The following is a 25515-nucleotide window of genomic DNA, read 5'->3' as shown; positions in this document are numbered from 1 at the left end:
TCTAAAACACAATGTACTAACTACTTCTTCTTATATAAACCACAATGTGTAACTCTCTATTTCTACACATGCTAAATACACAAAAAGAAAATGAGATGACAATGAGAAAGCAAATAAACATATTTTCCTTTAAAATCACAGAAGTTCACACTAAACATTGCATGACATTCTAAAAGGTGAATTAAACTGTATATCATCATAAAATTTTCCAACGCATTTTGTAAGAAAGGATGAGGAGTGGAAAACAGGAGTGTGTGTCACTGCGCCGTGTGTTCAGTGGGCTGTTACCATGCCAGTCATGGAGCGGTACAGACCACTGCCAGACCCAGAGTCCTGCACAGAGGGCATAGTTGGCACCGCCGCTGCCCTGAGGGTCACCACGAGAGAGGGGGAATTAGGAGTATGAAGGAAATGGGGACACGAAACAGGACGTAAAGCAGAGAATATTGTGGGATGCTGAGTATTGTGGAGAAAAGGCTCGGAGTGAATAGTAAGAGAGAGTGAAACCTAGAGACTGGCTTGGTAAACAAAATATGAAAAATAATTAAAAAGCAGTTGCATTGCACAGAGATATGGCAATGCGCTTGCTTGAAAAAAAAAGATCTTTGTTTGATAAATAGGAAATCTTAAAGAGGCACAGAAAATATAAGTACAATTACATTTCTTTTCTTGTACTTCAACGTGTGAATCTGATTAGACAAAAACTATGCAGTGTAACACAAATAAAGCATCGTCCCATAACACACAACATAAAATCCTCTAATTTGGTCTAAGGATGCCATATCACGGCAGGGAAATTCAATCACTTTCTAAACTCTGAGCCATGTAAAACAAACTTCTCTGACTCAGACTGATTCACCCAGCAGTGTTTCATCTTTCTCGTCCTCCACACACCACTATAACGATGAAGTCCACAAGGAGTGAAGAAATCCTCCATATCTATCCGTCTCACCTCAAGCATCTCTTCCCACATCTGACACTTCGCCACAACTCACAAATACACGTACACACACATGAAACCAAGGACGACAGAGAGAAATCTAGCTATATTCATTATAGATTGAAACAGATGGCACCATCCAGAAAGTGTACAGACAGATACTTTGCAAGCATGCACTGTATGTATGTGACGTGTTCTCAGAGGACACTTAAAATCTGTAATCATGTTTTTGAAGGGCTGTTGTGGCGGCTGGCTGGTTGTCTGGTTGGCACCCACACATTTGTGTACTGGGAGACAGATGCATTCTTACATAAGACCTTATATAATGCTGCCCTGTCCTATCCAATAAGAGTGCTCCTTTTTCACTCTGTGAGCGGGAAGGTTAGCGCGGGTTAGACAATCCCTCCTCAACACAATCACCACCACCACCACTACTTGCATGTTCACCCCACCCACCCACCACCCCCCACTCCTTGCAACGAATAAAGATGAAAAGACGGGGTGAGCGGAGGGCGATATGGAGGCAAGGGCTTATCCCCTCGGTCTCTTCCTCTCCCTCTGGTTTGTTGTCAGGTGAGACTTTGTCCTCAGGTGAAGAAAGGATAATATGAACCTGGAACCCAAAAGAATATGGTGTATAAGACAGAGAGACAGAGAGAGAAAGATGGTCCGCAAGCTAAAACCCCTTACACTTTGAAGGAAATATAGGAATACTGGGTTCAAAACAAAGTAGCACGACTGGGGGAACATGACTCATCCTTCCTTTAAAACCATATAGCTGAGAGAGACGGAGAAGGAGGAGCAGGGAGGAACAGGCTGGCCAAGCATGAAAACAGATGTCAGAGGAGACTGGAGACGCTAAGAAAGAGACAGAGAGAAGGACAGAAGTGCAAAACAGTGAACTGGGATGGATGGATGGATTCTGCGATAGCTAAAGACTGGTAGAGAGGGGAAAAGGGTGAAAAGGGTGGGGGCGAAGCAAAGAAAGAGCGAGCAGCCTTCCCCCTGCAGCGCAAGCCTCTCTTTCTCTCTCGCGCTCTCATTCAAAGGCAGTTAGCTACTCTTTGATGTATCTATAATTAGTCAGTACACACTGTGAAGTGTTTTAAAAGAAATCAAATTGCAATGAAACACTTGAGCACTCCAAACAGGGGCTAACATGCTCCGGAGCAAGGGGAGCGAGCAGCAGAAATTAATGGCGGGCCTTTTTGATGTGCTTGATCAGAAATGTATTTATTAACTGCAAAGGGGAGTAGTAATTAACCCACAGACAGCTTGTTTTCTCTGGGTCTTCTCATGTGTCAAACGGTTCATCCCGCAAGGCTCCACTCTCCACTCGCCTGCTCATGCGCACACACCTCCAGTCCTGTCCCGCTGGACCACTTTCTCCTCAATTAAGTAGACGATGTGTGTGTGTATGAATGTGTGTGTATGTGTGTGTGCTCGTATGTGCATGAGTGTGCGCATGCCTTTGTGTGAGGGAGTGCAAAAATACAGCAATAACAAGTAAGAAATGTACAGTACAGTGGCGGCTTTAAATCCCATGTGTATATTTATATGGTACTCCTGTAAAGTGCATGTCTGCAAGTGGGAAGAAGTTTGAGTGCATTTGGATAAAAAGCCAAACAGCCTCAAGTGGAGCCTCATAGAATGCTTTATATGAACTATAGTGCAAAGAGAAAAAACTGAGATTTTAAATATGATGCATGCATGCTTGATTGAATTGAACACAGACTTCTCTCTTCTAACAAATTATTTGATTGATACAGGTAAACAATTGATGGTAGCTGATAAAAAACAATGAATGTGGTATATACTATGTGTTTGTGTTCGTGTCAGGTTGGAACAGGTGAAGGAGTTTCGACACTGATAGACAACAGAAGCTGGTATGGCCTCGAGGGAAACCTGACAATGGCGTATTCGAACACCCTGTCACTTAAAGTGAACACAAGGATCTTTCAAGTCTCTGTTTTGATGTTATCTTCACCATACTGAATCTGCTATATATGCACATACTGTATAGTGTTTTTAAGAGGGTTTTCACATGACAAGGACATCACATAAAAGAAAGAAGTTAGAACGTCATCGAGGCCTTTACACACGCACACACACACACACACAGGCACACACACACACACACACACACACACACACGAACGAATACACACACACACACACACACACACACAGTCTGACTGAAGGAAACACAGAGAGACAGAAAGATACAAATAGAGAGAATAGCTAGTCTTCGTCACACTGTGAGAAAGCCCAGGAGATTGTGAGGCTGTCACGGACAAAACACTGCATGAATATTTAGCAGCCAAATTAAAATTACAAAATACTAAACAAAAAAAGAGTAGGTGAAAGAAAAAGAAAGAAAATAAAATATTCCTGAAAACACCAGTGGGACAAGTGCCCACCTTTAATCCCCCACTAGCCGTATCCTCATTGTGCCGCCTCTCTCCTCCTCCCCTGCCTAAGAAGAGAGGAGAGATACTGTATGTCCTAAATAATATGGGATGTGGTGAATCTAGCTAAATCCTTGAGATCAAGAAACCAGCAGACTGGCAACATAACGCAGCTCTCAGATCATAGAGAGACTTGCGAACACAACTAGCACAGTGTGTTAGCTAGCAGAGCTTAATACAGGGTAGTCCTTTGCACTAACTGTATTTTAAATGCTAACACAGCTAGCACAGCATGTTGTAAGCTTGGCACTGAGCCATGTAAGCTACATACAAGTGATTGTTGGGATTTCAGAAACCACAAAGCTTTAAAATTAGAAATAGCAAAACAGACTTTTGGTTGCTTTGTTTATTTTATTTGGCCGCAGAGAGCTATGCTGGAATTAACATGAGAAAATGCCTAATTTTTTATACTTGACTGCAAAATGAAATCTTTTTTTAGAAATATGAGTCCAAAATAGCACATGCAGATATTGCCTTTTCAGTGGTAAAGCAAATCCAGGTTATCAGAAAACAATTAGTTCAAAATATTGCAAAAACAAAAAACATTTATAACATGAAGTAAATATTTTTTAAACTTCATATTATCTGTAAACAATCTCCGTACCTTAAACATCACATCCCAGAACCTTAAATCTTTACAACTTAAATATTATTTATGTGTGCTCAATTTATAGTTTCTGTATCGTGATCTTTGGATTAGGATTTAACAGATTGGAAGAAAAAGCACTCAAAGCCAGAGTGACACTTTATCCCTTTTGAAGCACATTAACGACACAGTACAGTACAGTTTGCATTGGTTTATATGCCACTGGTGTATATATATTAGACTGGATGATAAATCAAGCAGCAAGTAGCAAGCTGGCAGGGTACAAACATAAACTTCCCCACCGTCAAACATGACTCCTAGATGCTACTAGGAGTAAGGATAACTCACCGTGATGGTATTGGCTATCTGCACACTGAAGCTTTATTATTAGCTAACTGTAGTCACTGAAACACTAACAGACGTGAAAGTGATGATCAATATGTGATGCAGGGTCCCAGTAGGACACCACAGCAAACCAAAGACTAGAAAATAAAGCATTAACCTCAGAAGCCTTCATATAACCCGCAAAAGACACACTGTAGGCCCATGTAGCTCAAGGGTGCAGTTATAAAGCCAAGAGGCTGGCCAAACTTTTATTTTCACCCTCCCCTGTGCACCATTAATTCCTTCAAATCCACTTCCCTCCCACCATCTTTCAACCTATCCTCTGTCTCTCTTAAGGCAGGGAGATCTGCATGCTATGCAGCAGATCTGCTTTAACAGTACTACTGTTGTTGTATTGCCATCCCTAGATTTAGCTATACAGCCTTCTACTTTCCCCTCTTTTCCCTGTGTTCTTGGTGTGTAGAGGAGGTGGATAGCGCCCAAGGACAAGGATGAACCAGATTGTTTACAGAAGCAGTACTTTTTCAAAGAAAACTAAATACTATTTATTTTTAATTGTTCCACCATGTTTCACACAGTATCACTCTTCTGCCCGTCTCCCCGAGGTGACCGGTGCATGTTTGTATATATGTGAGTCTAAGTTTGAGAATATGTAGGTTTTTACATACTGATATGTTTGTGTGCATGTATGGGTGTTAGTCCCGTATGTACTGTAGCATTGCAAACTTCAATGTTAGTCTGTATAAGAGATGGAATATGCAGATTTTCCAGCATGAACATGTCTGAGAGTGATTGTGCTGACAGGAGTGTATTGTGCGTCTCAGTGTGTCTTTATGTCAGTGGGAGGTAGGAAGGATAAGTGGAAAACTAAAACACTCACCAGCTCAACGAAAGACAGCCCTCCATAGCTGTGGGCCATGATGAAGACATTCTTGGCTGCGGCTTTGGACACAAAGTGGTCCCACACATAAAGCACGTGTTCCTCGGAGGAACCATTTTCCTGCAACAGAAAAAAAAAAGCCACTCCAATGTTAGATCCATAACCAAACAGACTAAGGGAAACCTTATGAGCTTGAACTCTGTCAACAAACTCTGACAAGCACGGCTGCGGAATTAAGAAACATTTAAGGTGTCCAGCCAATGAGACTGAAACATCAATAGAAATGTCAGATTCTCAGAAATGTAATGATACAGCATCAAAACTGGCACCTTAGGGCCAGCCAAAAAGAGAGAGGTAATAAAAGAGAAACAAAAAAGTGGCGGTGGCCTGAGGTGATTTCTATAAAGAGCCACACTTCAGCAAATCAATAAGTCTTGCATATTGCAAATGCCCTAAATGTAAAATTCAATAGCCTCGGTGACGTAACGTTTAAATCTTAATTTGTACCCTGTTGCTGAATCAATGGCCCATCTATGCGCCAGTAGAGGCATAATGGGAAGACACTAGGGGAAGGTCAAAGGAAAAAACAACAATGAGGAGATATACAAAATACACACACACTCAGGTACAGTGTCACAACCATGCACACAATCACAAATAAATATACCTACATATGTTCTTATTCTTATCTGCATGTACACAGTCATACACACACATGTGCAGGACACACACATGTAACTATAAGACATGTTAAATCAACCAGAGATGTAAGCATTTATCCAGGGCCAGAAAGAACAATAGTAAAAGTACAGGCGAGAAAAGGGCATCCGATAATGAACTTGTGACATTGATTTTAGGCTTTGATTTCCTATCAAACTGTCTGGTTCACAATAGAAATCCACAATACATTCCCACAAGAAATTACACTACACATGGAGCATTGAGCATTGAGTAGAAACACCTAGATCGCAACACCACACTGTATTTAAGATAGTGCCGCACTGAATGCAAACATGATATACACACACACACACACTTCTCTTAATTAGCATACAGATGTATATATATATTTAAAAAAAAGAATGTCTCGAAATAAACAAACACATGGCCTATAGAGAATGTAACCTCATCTGTTAATTGAGTGTCAAACTCTTCCATGTGATGGCAAAACAAATAATTAGTGATATGAGGTAAAGGACAGAGGAGGCGTCTTAAGAGACTATCCTGTTAGCTTGCATAAATGTGTTTGCATTTTCCAAAGTGAGATAGTATATTATCACAGAAAGATAATTACTTCAACATTCGCTCTGATGAACGTGGCAACTGAGGAGAAAGTGTAGAGACACACACACGATACAGAAAATATGGTTTAAACTTTACTTTTAGAATAAAGTAAGGCAGCTTGTGATGTGATGAGATGTTTTCACTTGCACGCATCTGTGTGTACAAGTTCGTGTGCAAGTCTGTGTGTGCTTGTACTATTTGATGATGTGCTGATGTGTGTTTTTGTTGCTGTGTTGGTCTAGAGGTAAATTAACCTGTCAGAGTGTTTGTGTTTACTGCTAGATTAGCATGAGGGGGTTGTAGTGTCAGCACCCACCTCCATTCACAGAGTGTGATGCAAGAGCAGGCAACTCTGCCCTGCCCTTCTGCCATCAGTGATGTGCATGCGCTCGTGTGTGTGTGTGTGTGTGTGTGTGTGTGTGTGTGTGTGTGTGTGTGTGTGTGTCTGTGTGTGTGTATGTATGCAGGGGCTGGCTGAAGCAGAGTTGTCAGTCTGAAAGGCTGTGGCATCAAAGTCCTTTGAAGTCTACCTCTCTCCTCCGCCATGTCACCCCCCTTATGAAGCCCATTTCATTAGCCCCCCCCCCATTCCTCCTACCATCCCTCCCTACCTCCCTCACTCCTTTCCTCTCTCCTACCTTCCTTTTCTCCTCTGCTGATTCCACCTGTTTTTCTTCACACTCCTTCTCCTGCTTTGTCCACCTCTCCACCCACCCTTTAGTGACAATCTCTGACAAGGACACATTAGGCAGGGTATGCCACTGTACAGGACATTACATCTTTATGCGTGCATGCGTGCGTGCGTGTGTGAGTGACTGAGTGAGTGACATTTACATAATCAAAACTTCCAAAATTGCTGATATCAACTAACTGCGGGAAAAATGTGGCAATGACTGATAACTGAGAAAATATTACTTTTCCGTCCATGTGAATACAACATGAATGATGTTCTTTATTGCTAGACTATGTGTAATAGTAATAATTTCAAGAAACATATTGTGTGTTTGATGTCTTCATGATGGCAAATGACTGCCCCCGTGGTCCTGACTCCATCACCCAACCTCAGACACAAACACACACACACACACAACAACACACAATCTTTGCCTACACCCTCAGTGTCAGGCGACAGAGTGACTGACTACCTGGCATGGCAGTGTAGTGAATTATCTAAACAGCATTTGCATATTGTAGCAATTATTTCCTGGGGTTAATTAGCTGCAGTGGAGCACACCGCCCTGTGAGACTGGCTTCCTGTCACTAGCTCTCACACAGTATCGTAGCTTATTTATTTATTTTCCACTGTTTCCCCCCCAGTTTGTTTGTGTGTATTTGTGTTAGTGCACGTGGGTGTGTACGTGTGTATGTGTGTGTGTGTATGTTGTGAGTGCATCTGCCAGCACTGTCAGAATTGTATCCCAACTGCACACCTGTTGCCAACATCCTTCAGCCATGACTGTCAAGGGACATTTGAGGGTGTGTACTGTTTGTGTGTGTTTACATACATAGTGATCCATACTGTCCCTGCAGAGAATATAAAGTATAAATCTGCTCCCTAGGCAGCTGCAGGACCAGACAGTCTCCAGATGCTGACAGCTAACTATTATCAAAAAGAAATAAAAATGGTGTGAGAGCCAGAGAAAAGGAGATGGACGGATAGATAGAGAGCATGAGGAGGAGAGTGAAGGAGAGAGAACAAGCCATACGTGGGGGGTATACAGTATAAACAGTGTGCGTGTGTGTGACTTGCGGAAATAGACAGCAGTCCATGAGTCCATGAGTTTGACAGGTTCTCTTAGCTCTGAGTTGGAATTCGCGAACATGTTGCCACACATGCACACACCTACAGCTACACACACACACCTACACACACACTTCATGCATGCAAATAGGACTAATGTGCATTTATTGTCAGTCATCATGACCTCTAGTGCAGACAGCTCCCTATAGTACAATCTTGTGTAAGTACTTCCATCACACAGCTTGTGATTAAAGTGATATATACTCAGTGATTGGACAGCTCAGTCAGTACAGCGAGGATGCTGCCAAACAAGTCTTTGAGCAATATACTGTGTAAGGGCTATATACTCAATATACAGACTGGTGACAAATCAAAGGAAAACCCAGAAAAAATGGAGAAACAGGATGACAATGCCCTCAATGGGTTCACTGAATGGTTTGATGAGTATGAAAATGCTGTCAATCATACGTTATGGCCTTCGCAGTCACCAGATCTCAACCCAGTTTAACACCTGTGGGAGATTTTGGACCGATGTGTTTATGACAGCGCTCTCCACCACCATCATCATCAAAAGAACGAATGAGGCAATATCTTTTGGAAGAATGGTGTTCATCCTGCATTGGAGCTGTTCCGGTGGCTGGTGGTGGCCCAACACCTTAAGACACTTCATGTTGGTTTTTCCTTTAATTTGTCACCTGTCTGTGTATACATTGAGTTTTTACACATCTCTAAAGGTTACAGTGATTTAATGAACCAAAATGTGGTTTCAGGCAAGTTCCTGCTTCCTCCCAATCAACAGAAGGCTGATTATATGTTATAATTTACGTCACAATTAAAACTGCAAGGCAACCTGCTTGTGCATGACTATCTACCCCACTTTCAGTCCATAAGTGGTTCCAACTGTTGAATGGGTTTGCCTTCCCATTGTCTAGTTTCAAGAATTTGTTCAATTTAGCTCTTTCCTTTACTTACATTACACAATAACAACGCACACTCTTGCATGCACCCTTGAACATGCACGTAAACAGGCATACTCCAGTGCTGCATGCACACAGATTGCAACTCGAATACACACACACACACACACACACACACACACACACACACACACACACACACATTCCCTTGTTTCTTCAGAAGTTGTCCGGTCCAATACTTGCCCTGTGTTTATTCACTGTAATGAGAAGCAGAGAGAGGAGAGCGGAGGAGAGCAGCCAGAATAACAGCCCCAACGCCAACACAAACCCAGTGTCTGACCAACACAGGAAACAATGAATCTAACAACATCAACGCACTCTGACAAACAACCACTGCAGACCTCCCTGCTCCTCCCTTCTGCTCCTCCTCCTCAGTCATCCAAAACACACACGACTTCAGAAAACTTCTGAGGGAGCTGGGATTTCTAGTCGGGAGTCGGTGAGCAGTGTGGACCGGATGGAATCTAGTGGATAAAAGCCATTATACTTTTTACACTCAGAAACCTTTCAATGGTGGCCAGAAGTGTCAGGACAGTGTCACGGGATGCCTAAACGACTTCATTGGGTTTGGACTCTTGTGCCTGGGTAGTGCTGGCTCCAATCTTGCAAAAATGTCAATAAGTATTTCAAGGTGTTAGAAGTGAGAGCTGAAGTAGAATCAAGACTAATACAAACACAACACACCACACAACAAAAGTATCCCAGAGTTCCTTCCTGCAAAGGAAGAGGTAGAAACAAATTACTCAAATTACACAGGAGCTCTCTCTCTCTCTCGCTCTCTCTCATTCATACACGCACGCACGCACGCACACACACACACACACACACACACACAAAACCTCTGACTGACTGACCGACCGATCTCTCTCAATCTCTCCGTCCCCTCCTGCTCTCAGGCCACACACTGCGTAAACTGAACTCCAATCATTATACACTTAAATATATCCTGATCAGTAGCGAACAGGATTGTTTTCATTTGGCCTAATGATTAAATATCAAATAAGCACTGTATGTAATTACAAGTCTAGTATTAGCGAAGAGATTATTAGAGTGAGTTAGTCTGTGTTTGTGTCTGCGTGATTGCGTACAAGTCTCTGTGCACACAATTAAAAAGTGGACCTCAACGACACCTGTTTGCAATTGCATTCTAATCAATGTCTGGGATGTGTACTCCTTCGCCATCTCCTTCCCTTTTTTCCTTCCTTTCCTGTCTTTGTTTCTTCCTTTACTGGCTTTTAAGGCAGACAGAGAGCTGAAGTTAGCTAGAAGCTGTCTGGGAGCTGATGGGTCTACTAGAGTGTGGGTGAATGGAAGGTATAGTGCAAATTAGCGGCAGAGATGGGAAAATAATGACTGTGGCATTGTGGGTAATTAGCAGGTAGGGTACCTATGGAGAGTTGGGAATATAATGATGTGAGAAAGAGACAGAGAAAAGGGAGAATGAGGTGAAAAACGTGTGCGAGACTAACAAAAGGGGGGAAACTGCACGTGTGTATGTGTGTGTGTGTGTGTGTGTGTATGTGTGTGTGAGAGAGAGAGAGAGAGAGAGAGAGATAATGTATGTGTAGGTGTGCTATTCAACTTTGCAATGAGGGGATATACGGTATTAGGAGCGAGACAGCGAGTGAGAAAGAGAGTGAGAAAGAGAGAGATGTTGCCAGAGAAAGGAGAAAAACTATAGCATACATGTCATCCTACGTGCAGATTAGCGTGCTCAGACTGTATACAATAAAATAGCATGACCTTGGTGGGGTCAGTCCGCTCTGACAATATTTGCCAGGGCATTGTTTCAAATCAATAACTCATTAACAAAGTACAAAGGAAGTTGCTGTGGGTTTGTGAGATTCTTTATTAGAAAAGAGCGGCTGCGGGCCAGAAAGGTCATCGCTGTGACATCTCGGCTAGCCTCGCGCTGCCGCCCGGATTGTCAGGTGAAATTACTGCGAGCCATTAATTGACATAAGGCAAAGGAGAGCGGGCAGGCAGACAAGGCTGTGTTTGTTCCAGTATGACCCTGAGGTGCTCTGTGTGTGTTCGTGTATGTGTGTGGGTGTGTGTGTGTCTGTGTATGTCTTTATTCGGGTCAGCCTGTATCCACACCAGGGTTGTGTGCAGAGAGAAAAGGGAGAGGAGGGAGAGAGAGAGAGAAAGATAGAGAGAGGGGCTGGGGGGGGGGGGGGCTCAGTGGGTGGGGAGGTGCGAGGGAGGGCAGGATGGATGTGTTTGATGGTTGACCTGACTAGAAGATTGGGAGCAGGGATCTGAGACCAGCTACACTGGTTCTGCCTTGAGCAAATACACAAACACACAGGTATGCGTACACACACAGATGTTATGTACTACACATTAACACATATCGCTCGCACACGCTAACAAGCACAACATTGAACAGACTCGCTCCCCTTTGAAACTTTGAGAAATCAAATGCACTCACTTAATTCAAACACATGGAGATAAACCTGAAATTAAAACACTCCACACAACACAGTGTACTTGTACTGTGGCTTTAGACATGAAAACTAAGCTCATAAAGACAGATACACATGCGCACAGGTCAAAGCTTTTTCTCTACTACACTCGCAGAGAGACACACTAAAATACAGAGATGGCATCTAGCCAATTTGCTCTCTGCAGCAAGCAGGTGAGCTGCCTTCTAGCCCTGGTCATTGACCGTTCCTCTGACCAAGTTCAGAGGTTAATCAAGTCCCTACCTGTCCTTGGAAATGCTGAGCCTTACCTTTTGGCACGACCACAGGCCAAAGGTCAAATAAACCCTGTCTGTATAATTGCTTGTGGGCCACAGATTGGGGCAAAGGGGTGAAGGTGACAAAGAGCAAAAACCCAGTCCCATAGAGAAACACTGTAGCGCCATGTCGAATACAATTACCTGTGTGTGTGCTTGTGTGTCCATGTCTTAATGTTGATAATCAAGTTTCCTTGTGTGTATAGGTGTGTGTGCATGTACGTTTGTGAGTCCTGAGGAGGTTTTGTAGAACAGGTTTAACATGGGGATACAGGACATCATCTGCTAAGCACAGACAAGGACAAGGATCTCAGCTGGCCCCTGTGGACAGCTGCAGCTGGGAATAATGGGTCTTGGAGAGGCAGGAGCTAAATAATGGATGTGCCTTCCTTTAGGAAACACACTCTGTACAGTCCACAAGAGTCGGATCAGTGTGAGACTGTACAAGACCCCCTGTTTTGCCTCATATGTCACCAAGACCACAGTACTCCAAAGAGTCCTGCGTCTGCACTGAAGACAGAAAAACTACAGCAGAATCAAAAAAGAATAAAGAAAATAAATGAGTCTTATTTCCCAACATGAAGAGAGGGTCTGACATCAACTCTAACCAGAGTGAGGGGTAAAAATAGTTTAACATAAAGGAATTAAACAATGCATCCAGTGGTAATTCTAGCACACTGAAGAGCCCCAAAATGTTTCCTCCATTGTGGTTTGATTGTGCCAAATGAATAATTGTAGAGAAAAGCAGCGAGATGTCACAGTGAAAAGCATTCAACGTCCTCCACTCTCAGTCATATAGATCTCTCATTCTTGAAGTTGCACTGAAGCTGAATATAGTGGAAGAAAAAGAACAGAAGAAACTGCCTCAATCTGCTACTTCAAAATGCTGTTGGAGTGAGGGCCTCTCAGTCTATCTCCCTCTCTGAACATTTAAGAAACGTACAATGTGAGATGTTAAAAGGAAAAGCATTAAAAAAAAACTAAGAGAGAAAGAGAGAAAAGTATTCCAGTCATTTATAAAAATAAGTGGTGCTTAAAAAAAGGCGAAGCTCTGTTTTTTGTCCCCCTTGCTCTTTTTTTTTCCCTTCTTCTTTCCAGGGCCTGCTGGCCTAATCCCAGCCAGCCAGCCTTGGGTGAACTCTTTGGAAGCTTCTTAAGCCCATGAATGTGCCTTTTGTTCCTGCCATTCCTCCGCTTGGCTGACAGAAAATAGCTAACTGGATTACTGCTAAAATTCAGAGTAAAGTGAACTCCCAAACTTCTATATGGCAAAGTGCTAAGAAAGCACCCCCCCACAACCCTTCCACTATCCTCATCAGCATCCCTCCGATCAGACTTTCTATCCTTCCATCCCTCCTTCTGTTCTCTCTCTTTCTCTCCCCCTCCTCAACCAACATCCCCCCTAAAAATGGCCCAGTGGTGTGTGATCTGGAGGAGAAGAGAGGAGAGGAGAGGGATTAGATAAGGTTGAGAGGTTGAACACTATGAACCCGAGGCTAAAAAGTAAGAATCCTAAAAGCAGTTAAGAGCTTATTAATGTGTGTAAGGAAGCATATTAATCGACTCAACTCTATCAGTGGGCTGGGTGGGTTATGTGCGTGTCACTGTGAGTCAACGCAGTACAATAGAAAATGTACAATATAATATTGTGTGGCGCATAGTTATAAATACAGAGCAAGACAGGTGTTAATTCAAGCTTATAGTGTTATAGTGTTTTTTTTTGTGGAACGTTGGATGTCATTATAATACGAGGAGTGGGGGTATATATTTCAGTGTGTGTTTTTGAATGGCTGTGTGCAGGTGGTCTGGCAGCTCAGCGGGAGTTAGAGTGAGAGGTGTAGTGAATAAAAAGGTTTGTGTGTGTGTGTGTGTGTGTGTGTGTGTGTGTGCACGCGCGTCTGTGTGTGAGTGCACGTGTCTTATGTGGGTGCTGTTAAAAAAAATGAAAACAGCCCTGCTAAAGAGGTTTGATTTGATCCACCACCCACCCCGACTAACAGAGGTGAAGGAGAAAGACACACGCACGCATGCACACACGCGCACACACACACACACACACACACACACACACACACACACACACACACACACACACCAATGTCAAAACCTTAGTTCTTTTTCCACCTCCTTTACTCTTTTGTCTGCCGGTATGTGTGCACCTTCACATATCTGCATTTGTGTTTACGTGCATGTGTGTGCGTGTGACAGCTTACTCTGGGACGGACAGAGGCAGAGCAGTGGAGAGTAGCGCAGTGCAGGAGGAGGTGTGGATGATAGAGGCGAGGTCATACACGCTAACATCCTGCTGACTTCTGGGTCAAAGGTCAAAATTCAAGGGGCACCAACACAGAGCCAGTCTGCTAACTCATTAATCTTTATCCTGAGTCTTGCAATCCCTGCATCTAAGGACAAGTGTATTTGGCTGGAAAATCTAAACCTTCTACATGACCCCTGTTTTTCTGGTTAATGAGGATAATTGTGTATTAGCCTGCTGGTTTGGAAAAAAAAAAAATTGACATAGAAAGCAATTTTGTATTCTTTTTTTAAATGCCATAACAGAATACTGCACTGGTATGATCACTAAATCAATTATCAATGTGCTAGCTTTAAGAATATGTATACAAGAAATAAATGTGACTTGACACAGCACTGGGCTCATTATGTTGACTGTCCTAACTTCCATCTCACAGAGTTGTGAAAAGTCAAGACTGTTTAACTGTGCAGTATTTTTGAAAGCCTATGGTCTCAAAAAGACACACCACTGCTGCATACTGCCCTTGTCTCAATGCATCTGCACCCTGTCCAGCAGAGCCCAATATCAAGATGTGAACAATACTGCATGCTTCCTCATAGGATGGGGAAACCTTGGTTGGGACAGTATTAATGATCTCACACTGCTATCATTACTGAGTGGTAAAGATTAAAGGCAAGAGGAGGGGGGGAGAGAAGAAGATATATATACACTAACTCACAACACACACAACACAACACTAATACTGAGTGGGGCCTCCCTTTGCTCTCAAAACAGTCTCAGTTCTAAATGGCATGGATTTACAAAATGTTGGAAACGTTGCTTTGAGATTCTGCTCCATGTTGAAATAATTGCATCACATAACTTCTGAAAATTTGTCTGCTGCAGAGTCATTCTGCCGATCTCCCATTTTACCATCTATCACGTGACTGAGGAGGCCAATGAACTACACTGAACTCATTGTCACGCTCATGAAACCACTTTGAGATGACTTTTGCCTTGTGACATGGTGCATTATGATGCTGAAAGTAGCCACGAGAAGATGGTACATTGTTGCAATAAAGAGATGCACATGGTCAGCAACAATACTCAGATATGCTGTGGCATTCCGAGAAGTTTTCCCCACAAACTCTAGAGACTGTTGTGTAGGAAGATCCCAGGAGATCAGAAGTTTCAGAAATACTCAGACTAGCTCTTCTGCCACCAACAATCATGCCACGGTCAAACATTTTTCCCCATTCTAATCTTTGTGTTGTGACCATTAACTGAAACTTCTGACCTGTATCTGCATTGTTTTATACATTGTACTGCTGCTACATAATTGGCTGCTTGGATAATTACATGAGTAAGCAGGTGTACAGGTGTTCCTAATAAACTGCTTGGTGAGTGTAAATATGGAGAAAAAGAGAAATCACTGTGCGATGTGACAATCATTAAAGTTGCATCTTCAATTTAAAAAAAGATATTAATACAAGCTCCCATCATCATCCTAATCTAAACAAGCTGTAGATGACATTTTCACAAACACACACGTGTGCGAACACACTCACGCACACGTGTTGCTCATGGCCATGATATAACAAACTGACATGCAATAAGCATTACATTTTAAATTCTAATTCGCTATAACTTCAAAATAAAAATATAGAGCTTGACTGGAGATGCAAGTTAGTTTTGACTACATCACTCTAAACGACATGATGGATTATTTACCATAAGACCTTCGTGACAGATAGTGTAGAGCGAGTTCATCGGCTGAGTGATGGGGAAACTGCACACATGTAAAGAAGTGTGATAGAGTAAAATAGCACTGCAGCTAATTATCCCTTATTAGAGTGTGTGTAAAGGTACTGCCAGGGGGGTTGAGAAAAAAAAAAGAAAAAAGAAGCCTGCGTTGACAGCTCACACCGCCAGCTAGTCCCACAGCAGCCCTAACTCTTGTCAGACATCAGAGAGTGATGGCTTTCACACACACACACACACACACACACACACACACACACACACACACACACACACACACACACACACACACACACACACACAAACACATACACGGACTCACACACACATGCACTAACACCCACCCACACACACTAACGTACAGGCATTACTGTGACACTACTGCCATCAACTAAAGCAAAACACAGTTAATCGATGAGGAAACTTTTCTATGAAACCCTGCGATGGGAAAAAGTCTGGCTGACTGTGCCCGTAATGTTTTAAGTCTTACTGAATGAGAGCTTTTGAGAAAAAAAATTGCCTGAACTTTATTGATTGAATTATAAATTTTGTTTGCAGGGGTGACAGAAGAGACATCTATGGAGATGAAAACATTGTTTTCATTTCTCATCACTTTGGCCATATTTATTTTCACAGTGAAACTTGATTTATGCAAAGGGTCGCTTCCTGTGTTTGACCAAAAGTGTAAACTGGCCAAGCTAGTAGGCTCAAGCCGTGTGCTTGTGTGTGTGTGTGTGTGTGTGTGTGTGTATGTGCATGTGTATATGTGTGAGTGTATGATTAGGGGGTGTACAGTCAGTGTAGCATGATAAGAATGTTTCAGTGTGTTTGCAGAGTGTGTGTTAGGGAGATAATAATCCCAGCGGTCAACAAGAGTAAAGGGCCAGAGCTGCACTGACCAGCCCACCATCTGAGAGAGAAAAAGAGAGAGAGAGGAAAAGAGGGAGAGGAAGAGGGAGAGAGAGGGAGGTAGCCATGTGGTTAACACTTGCTCACTGAGAGGCGACTGGAGCACGGCCAACCTCTTCACACACAGGCTGACCACACAAGAGCCTCTCTTTCTCCCTCTGCCTCCCATCCTCCCTTCATCCCTTGTTACCTAACATTTCCTTCCCTCGCTTCCTCAGCTTGCCGCCTCCCATCCTCCTCCCCCCTGCACCTTCTTGCCTCTTTTGTCTCTTCCAAACTTGCCCACCCCCCACCCCCCCACCTCCTCATTTTTCTCACCTAAGTGTCTTCTCCTACCACCTCCTAAGTGACCCTAAACTGTCACTCCGTCCGCCTCACCCATCATGTCTGTTTTTGATGAACATCTATCCTTCTGTTCCTCCACCCCAGCTTTCCAAACGTTTCCTTCCTGCCTTCCTTTTCCGTCCCTCCTCCCTCTCTCCATCCCTTTGTCCATGCATCCCTCTCTGACTTACCCGTATGGGGATCCGTTCGGTCTCTGTCTCCTTCTGTGGGTTACGGTACTTCTCATAAAATTCTCTCTTCTTTTTGCCTTCTTTATCATCTTTGCGTTCCCTCTTTTCAGCAGGCTCGTCCGAGGGTTCGGTAGGGGAGGGCAGGGGAGAGGACTTGGCCGGCTTCTCAACCTCAAGGTAGTTCTCGTTGGGGTTGAGCACCATCACACCATAGCCCTCCTAAAGCAGAAAGGAAACATAATTATGTGTGTGAGAGCCGTGGCATCATCTACATCAGATACTGTTTATCTACAATATTTTACACATTCCTTGATTTCCACATAACTATCTGTATGTATGTAGTATATGATAACGCACTGTATTTGTACAGACATTTTTAATAATACATTTATACAACATAAAATTTTAATATTAACTACAATGACAAAAAGGGATTCAAAAGAAAGCTCTAAAACATCATGGGAATGTGTGTGTGTGTGTGTGCGTGTGAGAGAGAGAGAAGAGAACTGAAAAATTATATTACACCAAGTGAGATTGTGTATTTTTTTTCCTTTTTAATTCCTTTTTTGTTCCTTTTGAAAACATCTCTGTAAACTTTATTGAACCTTACTGTTTGACAGTTTTTGTTATTTTTTTAGTTGATCCGTCTTATTTTTTTACTTAGAGAAAAGGCCAATCTTCCCTTTGTCAAACCCTCTAGGGTAAGCTCGTGTAACACTGCATGATAATCTCGGCTACACTGAAGCTCAAAAACTTGACCTGCTCAGTCTGGGTCTAGTAGTGGCTCATGCTGTTTAAGACAGAGCTCAGTAGTGGATTTCTAAGAGCAAATAATACCGAAACAACACTTAAAAGACAGATTGTGAGATGACTGTGGAAAAGATGCAAATCCAGACTGAAAGAAATGCCAGAGAAAGAGACAGAGGAGAGAGTGTCACTGCAGTGACAAGCCTGAGAAGCAACTGGGGGACTGGAATTCAGCAATGGTGGTTTCAGTCGGTGAGTAGCATTTAGTGACTCCAAAGGCCATGTGTCACTTAATATCAAACCCAATCGATCCTACCATCACTCAACAAAAGAGTTACGTATCTGTGTGTATGTGCATGTGTTTGGTGTATGTGACTTGAAACTTCCACAGACAGCACTAAAGATAAAAGTACAATTTTTTTTAAAAGCTGAAAAAGTTTTTAAATGAAAACAAAAATTGAATTCATATTAATAATAATCAGTGCACTACTTCAAAATACAAAAAATGAAAAGAAGTTAAAAAGAATTAAAAAGAGGAGAAATGTAAGAGAACAGAAACCCAAGTGGTTATAATAAGAGAGAATGACAGAGGGGAAATGTATTGTGGAGAAAAGGAAGGTTTTTTTTTTGCAGCCTTTAGTGACTTCTTCAACTTTGAAGCCATTTTAATTAACTGTGTTTATTGTCCCAAGCACTCTGAAACTAAAGCAGGAAATGGATGGATTCCTGTTTCACTTAAGCTGTGCTTTTTCACACACAAACACAGAAACTTATGGGCATACGCCTGTGCAAACACACACATCACACAAAAGACACACACTAAGGAGAACGAAGGATAACAGTGCTGACAAAAAGACCTTTAGGAGATGTGAGAGGGAGTTAAGAGAGGCACTGTCGCTCAGCTTCCACTGCAAATCGCCCTCTCACACACACACACACACACACAAACACACACACACTGTCTTCTCCAGGCAGCATGTCTCCTCTTCCTTAATAAGTGTTAACACAATGCGCTTGTCTTCCGTTGACGCAGCATGTGTGTGCGCGTCCCTCCTGTGCCCATCGACATCAAACCTGCCACACACCCCTTCCCTTAGCACCTGCCGTGTGTTGACATGAGCAAAATGACACTTTCTCACTTGTTCAGATTATAAAATTAGCCTGATTCTCACTCCCTTTCAAATTCAGACAAGGCTGTACTTCCCTCGCTGGACATATTTGTAATGTAAAACCTATCGTTGATATAAGGACTATTAACTTAAGAAAATATTTTTAAGGGAGAAAAAAATTGGACATGAACAAATTGTCTATTGTTATATTTTAAGTATTTGTTTTAAAAATGTATTCACTATTACACCAGCATTTCAATGGCATGAAAATTCAAAAAATGTATCTTTCTCATTTTAGCTGAAAAACATTTTCAGCTAAATAATTTGTATGATGATGGCACGAAGTTTTGTATTTTATTCCAAGGCACAGCAAGACTAATTCTCATGTTGTTGACTTAAAAAAAAAACCCTACAAGTCCATGTAATAGTATGTATACAAATTCTATGTAGATGGTGTTTTTCCAAACCTGGATTTCTATTAGTTCGTGTGTGAATGTGTGTGTATACACAGCAGAAAAAGTGAAGTTAAGGCAAGGTGATGAATGAGGATCTATCAGGGAGACTTAATTCAGCCTTCAGACCCAGGCAAGTTCAGACACACAAGCTCACAGTCAGAGAGAAAAAGAAAAAGCAATGGATGATGAAAGGAGAGGACAGAAGAGATAGTGAGAGAGAGAGAGAGAGGAAAAAGAGTGAGAAAAAGAGAGGAGACATATAGATAAGTTGTAAAATGATAAGACAGGCAGACAGAAAAGGAGGGAGCGACAGAGAGATGTACTCTAACAACCAGCTTTGTGCCACTGCCCACTGGTGGCAGCCTGATAAAATAACTGACAAGACCCATTCAGCCTATGGCAACAATATCATAAAAGAGATAAAAGTTAAAAATCAATAAATGGTATGATTTAAGAATGTATAATAATAATTCATACAGAAAAACTACACAATGACACAATGAGAGAATGAGAAGTCCACTGCACTGTAAACACAAAATGAAATGGGAGGAAAGAAAAACATGAGAAGCCTCTTGTTCTTCAACACCATCATCACCTCGTGTGCATTTTTTCTTTCCCCTAATCCTGGTTCACAAGGCCAAAAGTTAATGGTTTAGTAACCCTGGTCTCTATGTTCTGACGCTAACCCTAAGTGGCCTACAACCATGTTTAGCCTTCAGTGCTCTTACCCTCACCCTTAATGGTCAATAACCCTTCCTGGCCTTAAGCATACTAATGCTAACCTCAAGTGGCCCAATTTCTAGCCTTTAGCATCCTTATGCTAACCCTGAGTGGCCTATAGCCTATGGCCTTCCGTTTGGAGAGGCTAACTCACCTAACCGAGCTAACAGTGCTAACCCTTTCAGCTGTCCAGTCACCCAGAAGGACATTGCTGTAAAGGCGACCAGTGTCGTTGGCGTATTTAGTCTGGAGGAGCAGGGCCGTCGACTTCACCTCTGTCGGAAACAATTGAGAGGTCTGTGTTGGTGTCAGCACAACACTGCTCTCCCTGTCCAATCACTTCCTCCTCTTATTCTTCTGTCCATCAACCAAAAATATACAATGCGTCTGGGGCTGGTGGACTGGGCAAAACAAAGTGATTGGGAATATTTCTTCTTGACATTTTGTGAAAAATTATTCAAGCTTAAATTGAAATAAGGTTCTTTTATAAATGTGATTCTATATTTTTTATGTAATAGAAAATAAACTGTGATGGTCTAACTGGATACACCAAACCTATCTGCATACACAAAGTAACAATAAGGCCACGAAAAACAACCACGATATTCAAATCAAACAGCACATGGTCAATGCTTTACCTAAATCCCGCAGAACTCTCTAATGTACTGCGCGTCGTTCTCAGGACTAACTTCTCCCACAGAGCTCATGTTCATCATCCTAGTCTTTGTGTTGTTTTGTGACAGCTAAATCTCTCTAAAGTTACGTCATTTGGTCTTTGTGTTTCTAGCTAACTGTTCTGTCCCTCTCTCTCTCTCTCACACACACACACACACACACACACACACACACACACACACACACACACTGGATACACCTGCTAAATCTGATCTTTGTGTTGTGATGTGCTGTCAAAGTGTGAATCTTACTTAAATGCACATAGTAAACCTTGGGTCACACTGCTTTTTATACCACTAAATCTCTCTCTCACACATTGCTAACACTGGGTCACTTTGCCTTTGTCCTATACACACACACTGTCTCAAATAAAGCGGACACACATGGTCCTCTAGCGTTGGGTCAGTCTTGTCTTTTTGCAGCAGTATGCAGGCTAAGTCTCTTCCCATGCCCTGTGTGTGCCCCTGTGCCACCACCACACTGAGTCCCTGCCCTGGGGCCAGCGGTCAAGAGGGTCGCCCCGACCCCTCTAAGGGGGGGATCCCGACCCCCATCACCCTGCTCCGGACGCTCCTTAGCGCTCCTTTGTCGGCCTGTCTCGCACCAGATAGCACAACAAAGGCTGCCGCTGCTACGGAAACCAGGGCTTGTCTCATCATCGTGATGAAACCCTTCCTCCGTCATCCCCACATGCAGGATTGTGAAGCCTTTAAAAACCCAATCACTCCAAAGTATTGAGAAAAAAAATGTATAAAAAGGAAAACATATGCTACAAACTGTAACGTAAATGATGATATTATGCATTATTTGTGATTTATTATTATAAAACCAGACCATAATGTGCTGTCTAAACAATATTGTCAATACTCTTTGATGACACTGATGTGCCCTCTTTAAAGTCAAATTAGATGTCATTTGTCCACTGGAACTTTGATGGTAACAGATCATTATTTTCTCTTGCAGTCGCATTATTTAAAAAGGGAGCAGACAGTGTGTGTGTGTGTGTGTGTGTGTGTGTGTGTGTGTGTGTGTGTCTACATGTGAGTGACTACACAAATGCGAGCTAGAGTAAATAAGATGTCCCTTTAAGACAGCAGCGCCTCTATTTTTCCAGTGGCGTTGTAATGAAATGAAATGTGTCTAATGTGCGGGAGCAGGGAGAGAGGCAGCCGGAGTGAGAGGGTGTTTCATCTGTGCGTGTGGAGCTCAGCGAAGCTTTGATGTGAGAGCTCTCATGTAGTGAGCAGGGCTTTGGGCACAGGGAAAAGGACAGCACTTGACAGGTACAAAGCATGGCTGATAGCGGTCACGGGTGCATGCAGTGAGGAAAGTGGATGGTATGGTTGCGTGAATTTGAGGTTGTATGTGCGGCTGTTTGCTGAATAGGAGCATTTAAATGCTCTCCTTCACATTGCACTTAATATTTTAATGCATTTGTATATCCGTGCGCATGCATCTTACATCAGAAGAATCAACATGCAGTCTATGAGTGTCCATTGAAATTGGCTCTCAGGCAGTTTACTTTATTAGTTTTCTGTCGGGGGGCTGTTAGGATCAGGGCAAGCGGCGCTCCCTTTTCTCAACAGCCCTCGCTTCACTTCCTTATTTCACCAATACGCAGCTCCCGATTTGCTACTCAGGCTTGACTGACAAGGAGGAAAGGGTCACCCAGCATGGCACACCCAATAAGAGGAGGAGGAGGGGAGGGATGTCTGCAGGCTACAGTCGAGTTTGAGATCTCAACGAGGCACAATGGCTGACCGAGAAGAAAGGCTAAGTTGGAAAATAAGCGCGGGCAAAGCGTTGGCGTCACAGTTCGTTCACATTTTAGATTTGAGTGGCTGAGGCGACATCAAATACAAGTAAAAAACTGTTTACAGGAAGACAGAAAAAACAGACTGTTCCTCAATATAGAGGTATGAAGGAGCTGAAAGGGAAGGTAAATACTGTAATAACAAGTACACTCTCCCTCTCTGTCAGGGCCACCCTGCTCTGTGTGACCTTGTCTGTCTCAGTCTCTACGTGAGCTTTTTTTGCATGCAGGGCCCCTTTATCCATCCGATCCCCCTCTTTTCTCTCTCTCGATCTCTCTCTCTCTCTTTTTTTTTCCCACTCCCCCTCTCCCTGAGGCTGACATACCACACAGATCGCACAGTACTGTCAGATTAAGTCACGGTGCCCCCTTTCTCATTTTAACACAGCACCAGTCTGAGACCCCCCCATACCCACCAAGCACACAGCTATGTTTCTCCGAGAGCAGGAGGGTGGAAGAGTACTTACTGTACCTCAGAGGCTATGAAAAGACATGTGTGGATCTTAGGGGTGATGTGAGAGGGGCTGAGACGGGATAGTCATCAGCCTGTCAGCTCAAAATCAATCATCCTCTTGATAACCAGTGATACCCAGGGGGCCATAGAGAGAACATCTAAATGTTACTAAATATTATTACCACACATTTCTTTTAAAAAGTCAGCAAAATGCTGAGGTTTGGTAAAGAAAAATATCAAGATAACAGGCTCAAATTACAACACAGGTGAAGAAATGATACCGAAACTAAGTGGAATAAATCACAATACATACGTGACATACAGTACATGTGTTCAACTTGATTTTTTTTTTTTTTTTGATCCACTGCTTAACTCCACATCCCTGTATGTTTAAGCAATCAATTGAACAGCCAACACAAATGTTTACACAGGAAAAGTAAGACAAACTGGAGCTTCATCTCCCCATCTGCCCTCTGAGTTAATTTTGAACAAATCACCCACTGCATGGGTTTCTCCTCTCATAAAGAGTACACATTTAATTAAGTTTCTTTAAATTCAGCTTTTCACTTCAAGTTCAAAGACTGTATTCGGCGCTCGCTTCCACTAATGTAGTCATACGCTAATTTGGTCAAAGTAAATAAGACTGCGCTAATGATTATCTTTTTTTTGATGTTAATGAGCTCAAATAGTTTAGGTCCGAATAAGAAGCTAACCTTTGGAGCTAGTCAAGTAGCTGTGTCTGTAATAAGCAGCAGAGTTTTTAACCTTGGCATGGATGTCTGGGCTCATTTGGATATTGTTTATATGTGGAGCTGAATATTTATAAATGAGTTCAAAGTGGAGCAGTGGGGTGGAGGAAGTGGAGAGAATAGCACAGCTTCTGATCCCCGATGCCTCAGCTTCTTTTCATGCTCGCATTTACATTTCCTTCTCTCTGTTTCACTTTCTATTTCTCTCTTCCTGTTTCGCTCCTCCCGACCTGTCTATTTTCAGCACCTTAGTGAAAGGATAGACATTAAGACATTCACACAAACACTGTTGAGTAACCCACTCAGTTCAATGCCAGAGTCAGTTTACGTGTCAATTATTTACCATACTCAATGTCTGTGAATCTGTGAATGTGTCCGGCCACTATTTATGCTCGTTGGTTGATCAAGCATCCAAGCGTCTGTGCACACACTGCCACGTAAACACACACACACACACACACACACATATGAGTTCGGAGGCCTGCTTCATCTGCTCTCAGCACGACACACACAGAGGGAGGTGTGGGGTTGTGGGTGGGGGTTGCTAGATTGGGGGTGGATGTAGCATTAATCACCGTCCAGGTGGAAATTGTCAGAGCTATCGATTGTGCAAGTAAATGTTACACAAGTCATTTGTCAACTTTTCTCCTCTTTTTTTTTTTTCTTTTTTTTTTTTTTTTATAGAGGACCTGTGTGTCAATCGCAAAGACGCACCTGTGAATGTAAACTCACCGGCACTGCGATTTTAGAGCTGTCTGACCAGAAGTGTGATCGGCTCCACAGCCAATAAGCAGTCATCAAAACATCTGAATGTTTCTGAAAGTTTGATTACATCTTTTTTTTTTTTTTTTACACTTAAATCTTTTAACAATTAGACAAACTATAAAAATCAGATCATGTAATAGTAAAATGAGCCAAGTTTCAGCAAGCAGTGTTGCTGTGGCTGATTATCAAATCGGTTGCATAAGAAATTAAAAATATTTCCACTGTACTTTAATATTAGAATACATACTGCTTACGTGCTTGCCACATACACAGCGTACAGTTAGCAGGGAAAGTCCTCAGCCCGCAGAGGGAAAGCTATGGGGAAATAAATACAGGAGGCTTATTCTGACGCTGTTAGCATTTTGATTTATATATTCTATATTGTCTCCCCTAAGCATACACATGTATTTTTAATGAGGGCACAGAGAGATATAGATCATGGAATGATAGGTGCCTCCCTGCCCTCCTGCCTAACTATTTAATGTATAAATCAGGGGGATAGGAGAGCAGAGGGGGGGAGCGAGAGAAGCTACAAAAAGAGGGAAGACATGGAGTGGAGGCGTCGCGGGAGCAACCCTGTCCTGAAGGCCACTAATAACTGCACGGAAGGAAGGAAGACAAAGCCTCGGAAGGAAGGAAAATGATG

At 42.6% G+C, this 25515-nt stretch overlaps 1 protein-coding gene across 3 annotated transcripts in view; it reads right to left on the bottom strand.

Moving 5' to 3' along the window:
• Positions 1-25515, bottom strand: part of fam172a (family with sequence similarity 172 member A) — a 160544-nt gene that overhangs the window by 82663 nt on the left and 52366 nt on the right. For 2 of the 3 annotated variants that reach the window (XM_056376415.1, XM_056376414.1), the window contains exons 7-8: positions 17383-17601; positions 5220-5339 (exon numbers count right to left, since the gene is read on the bottom strand). In XM_056376415.1, the coding sequence (XP_056232390.1) occupies positions 5220-5339; positions 17383-17601 (339 nt within the window). Of the gene's footprint in view, positions 1-109; positions 1554-5219; positions 5340-17382; positions 17602-25515 lie in introns of those variants that run through there. The other variant, XM_056376416.1, reaches the window with a different exon arrangement.

Source organism: Seriola aureovittata, chromosome 5, assembly GCF_021018895.1.
Source record: "Seriola aureovittata isolate HTS-2021-v1 ecotype China chromosome 5, ASM2101889v1, whole genome shotgun sequence".
NCBI lineage: Eukaryota > Metazoa > Chordata > Actinopteri > Carangiformes > Carangidae > Seriola > Seriola aureovittata.
The sequence above is the reverse complement of the archived record's forward strand: the minus strand, read 5'-3'. Positions and strand labels throughout refer to the sequence as shown.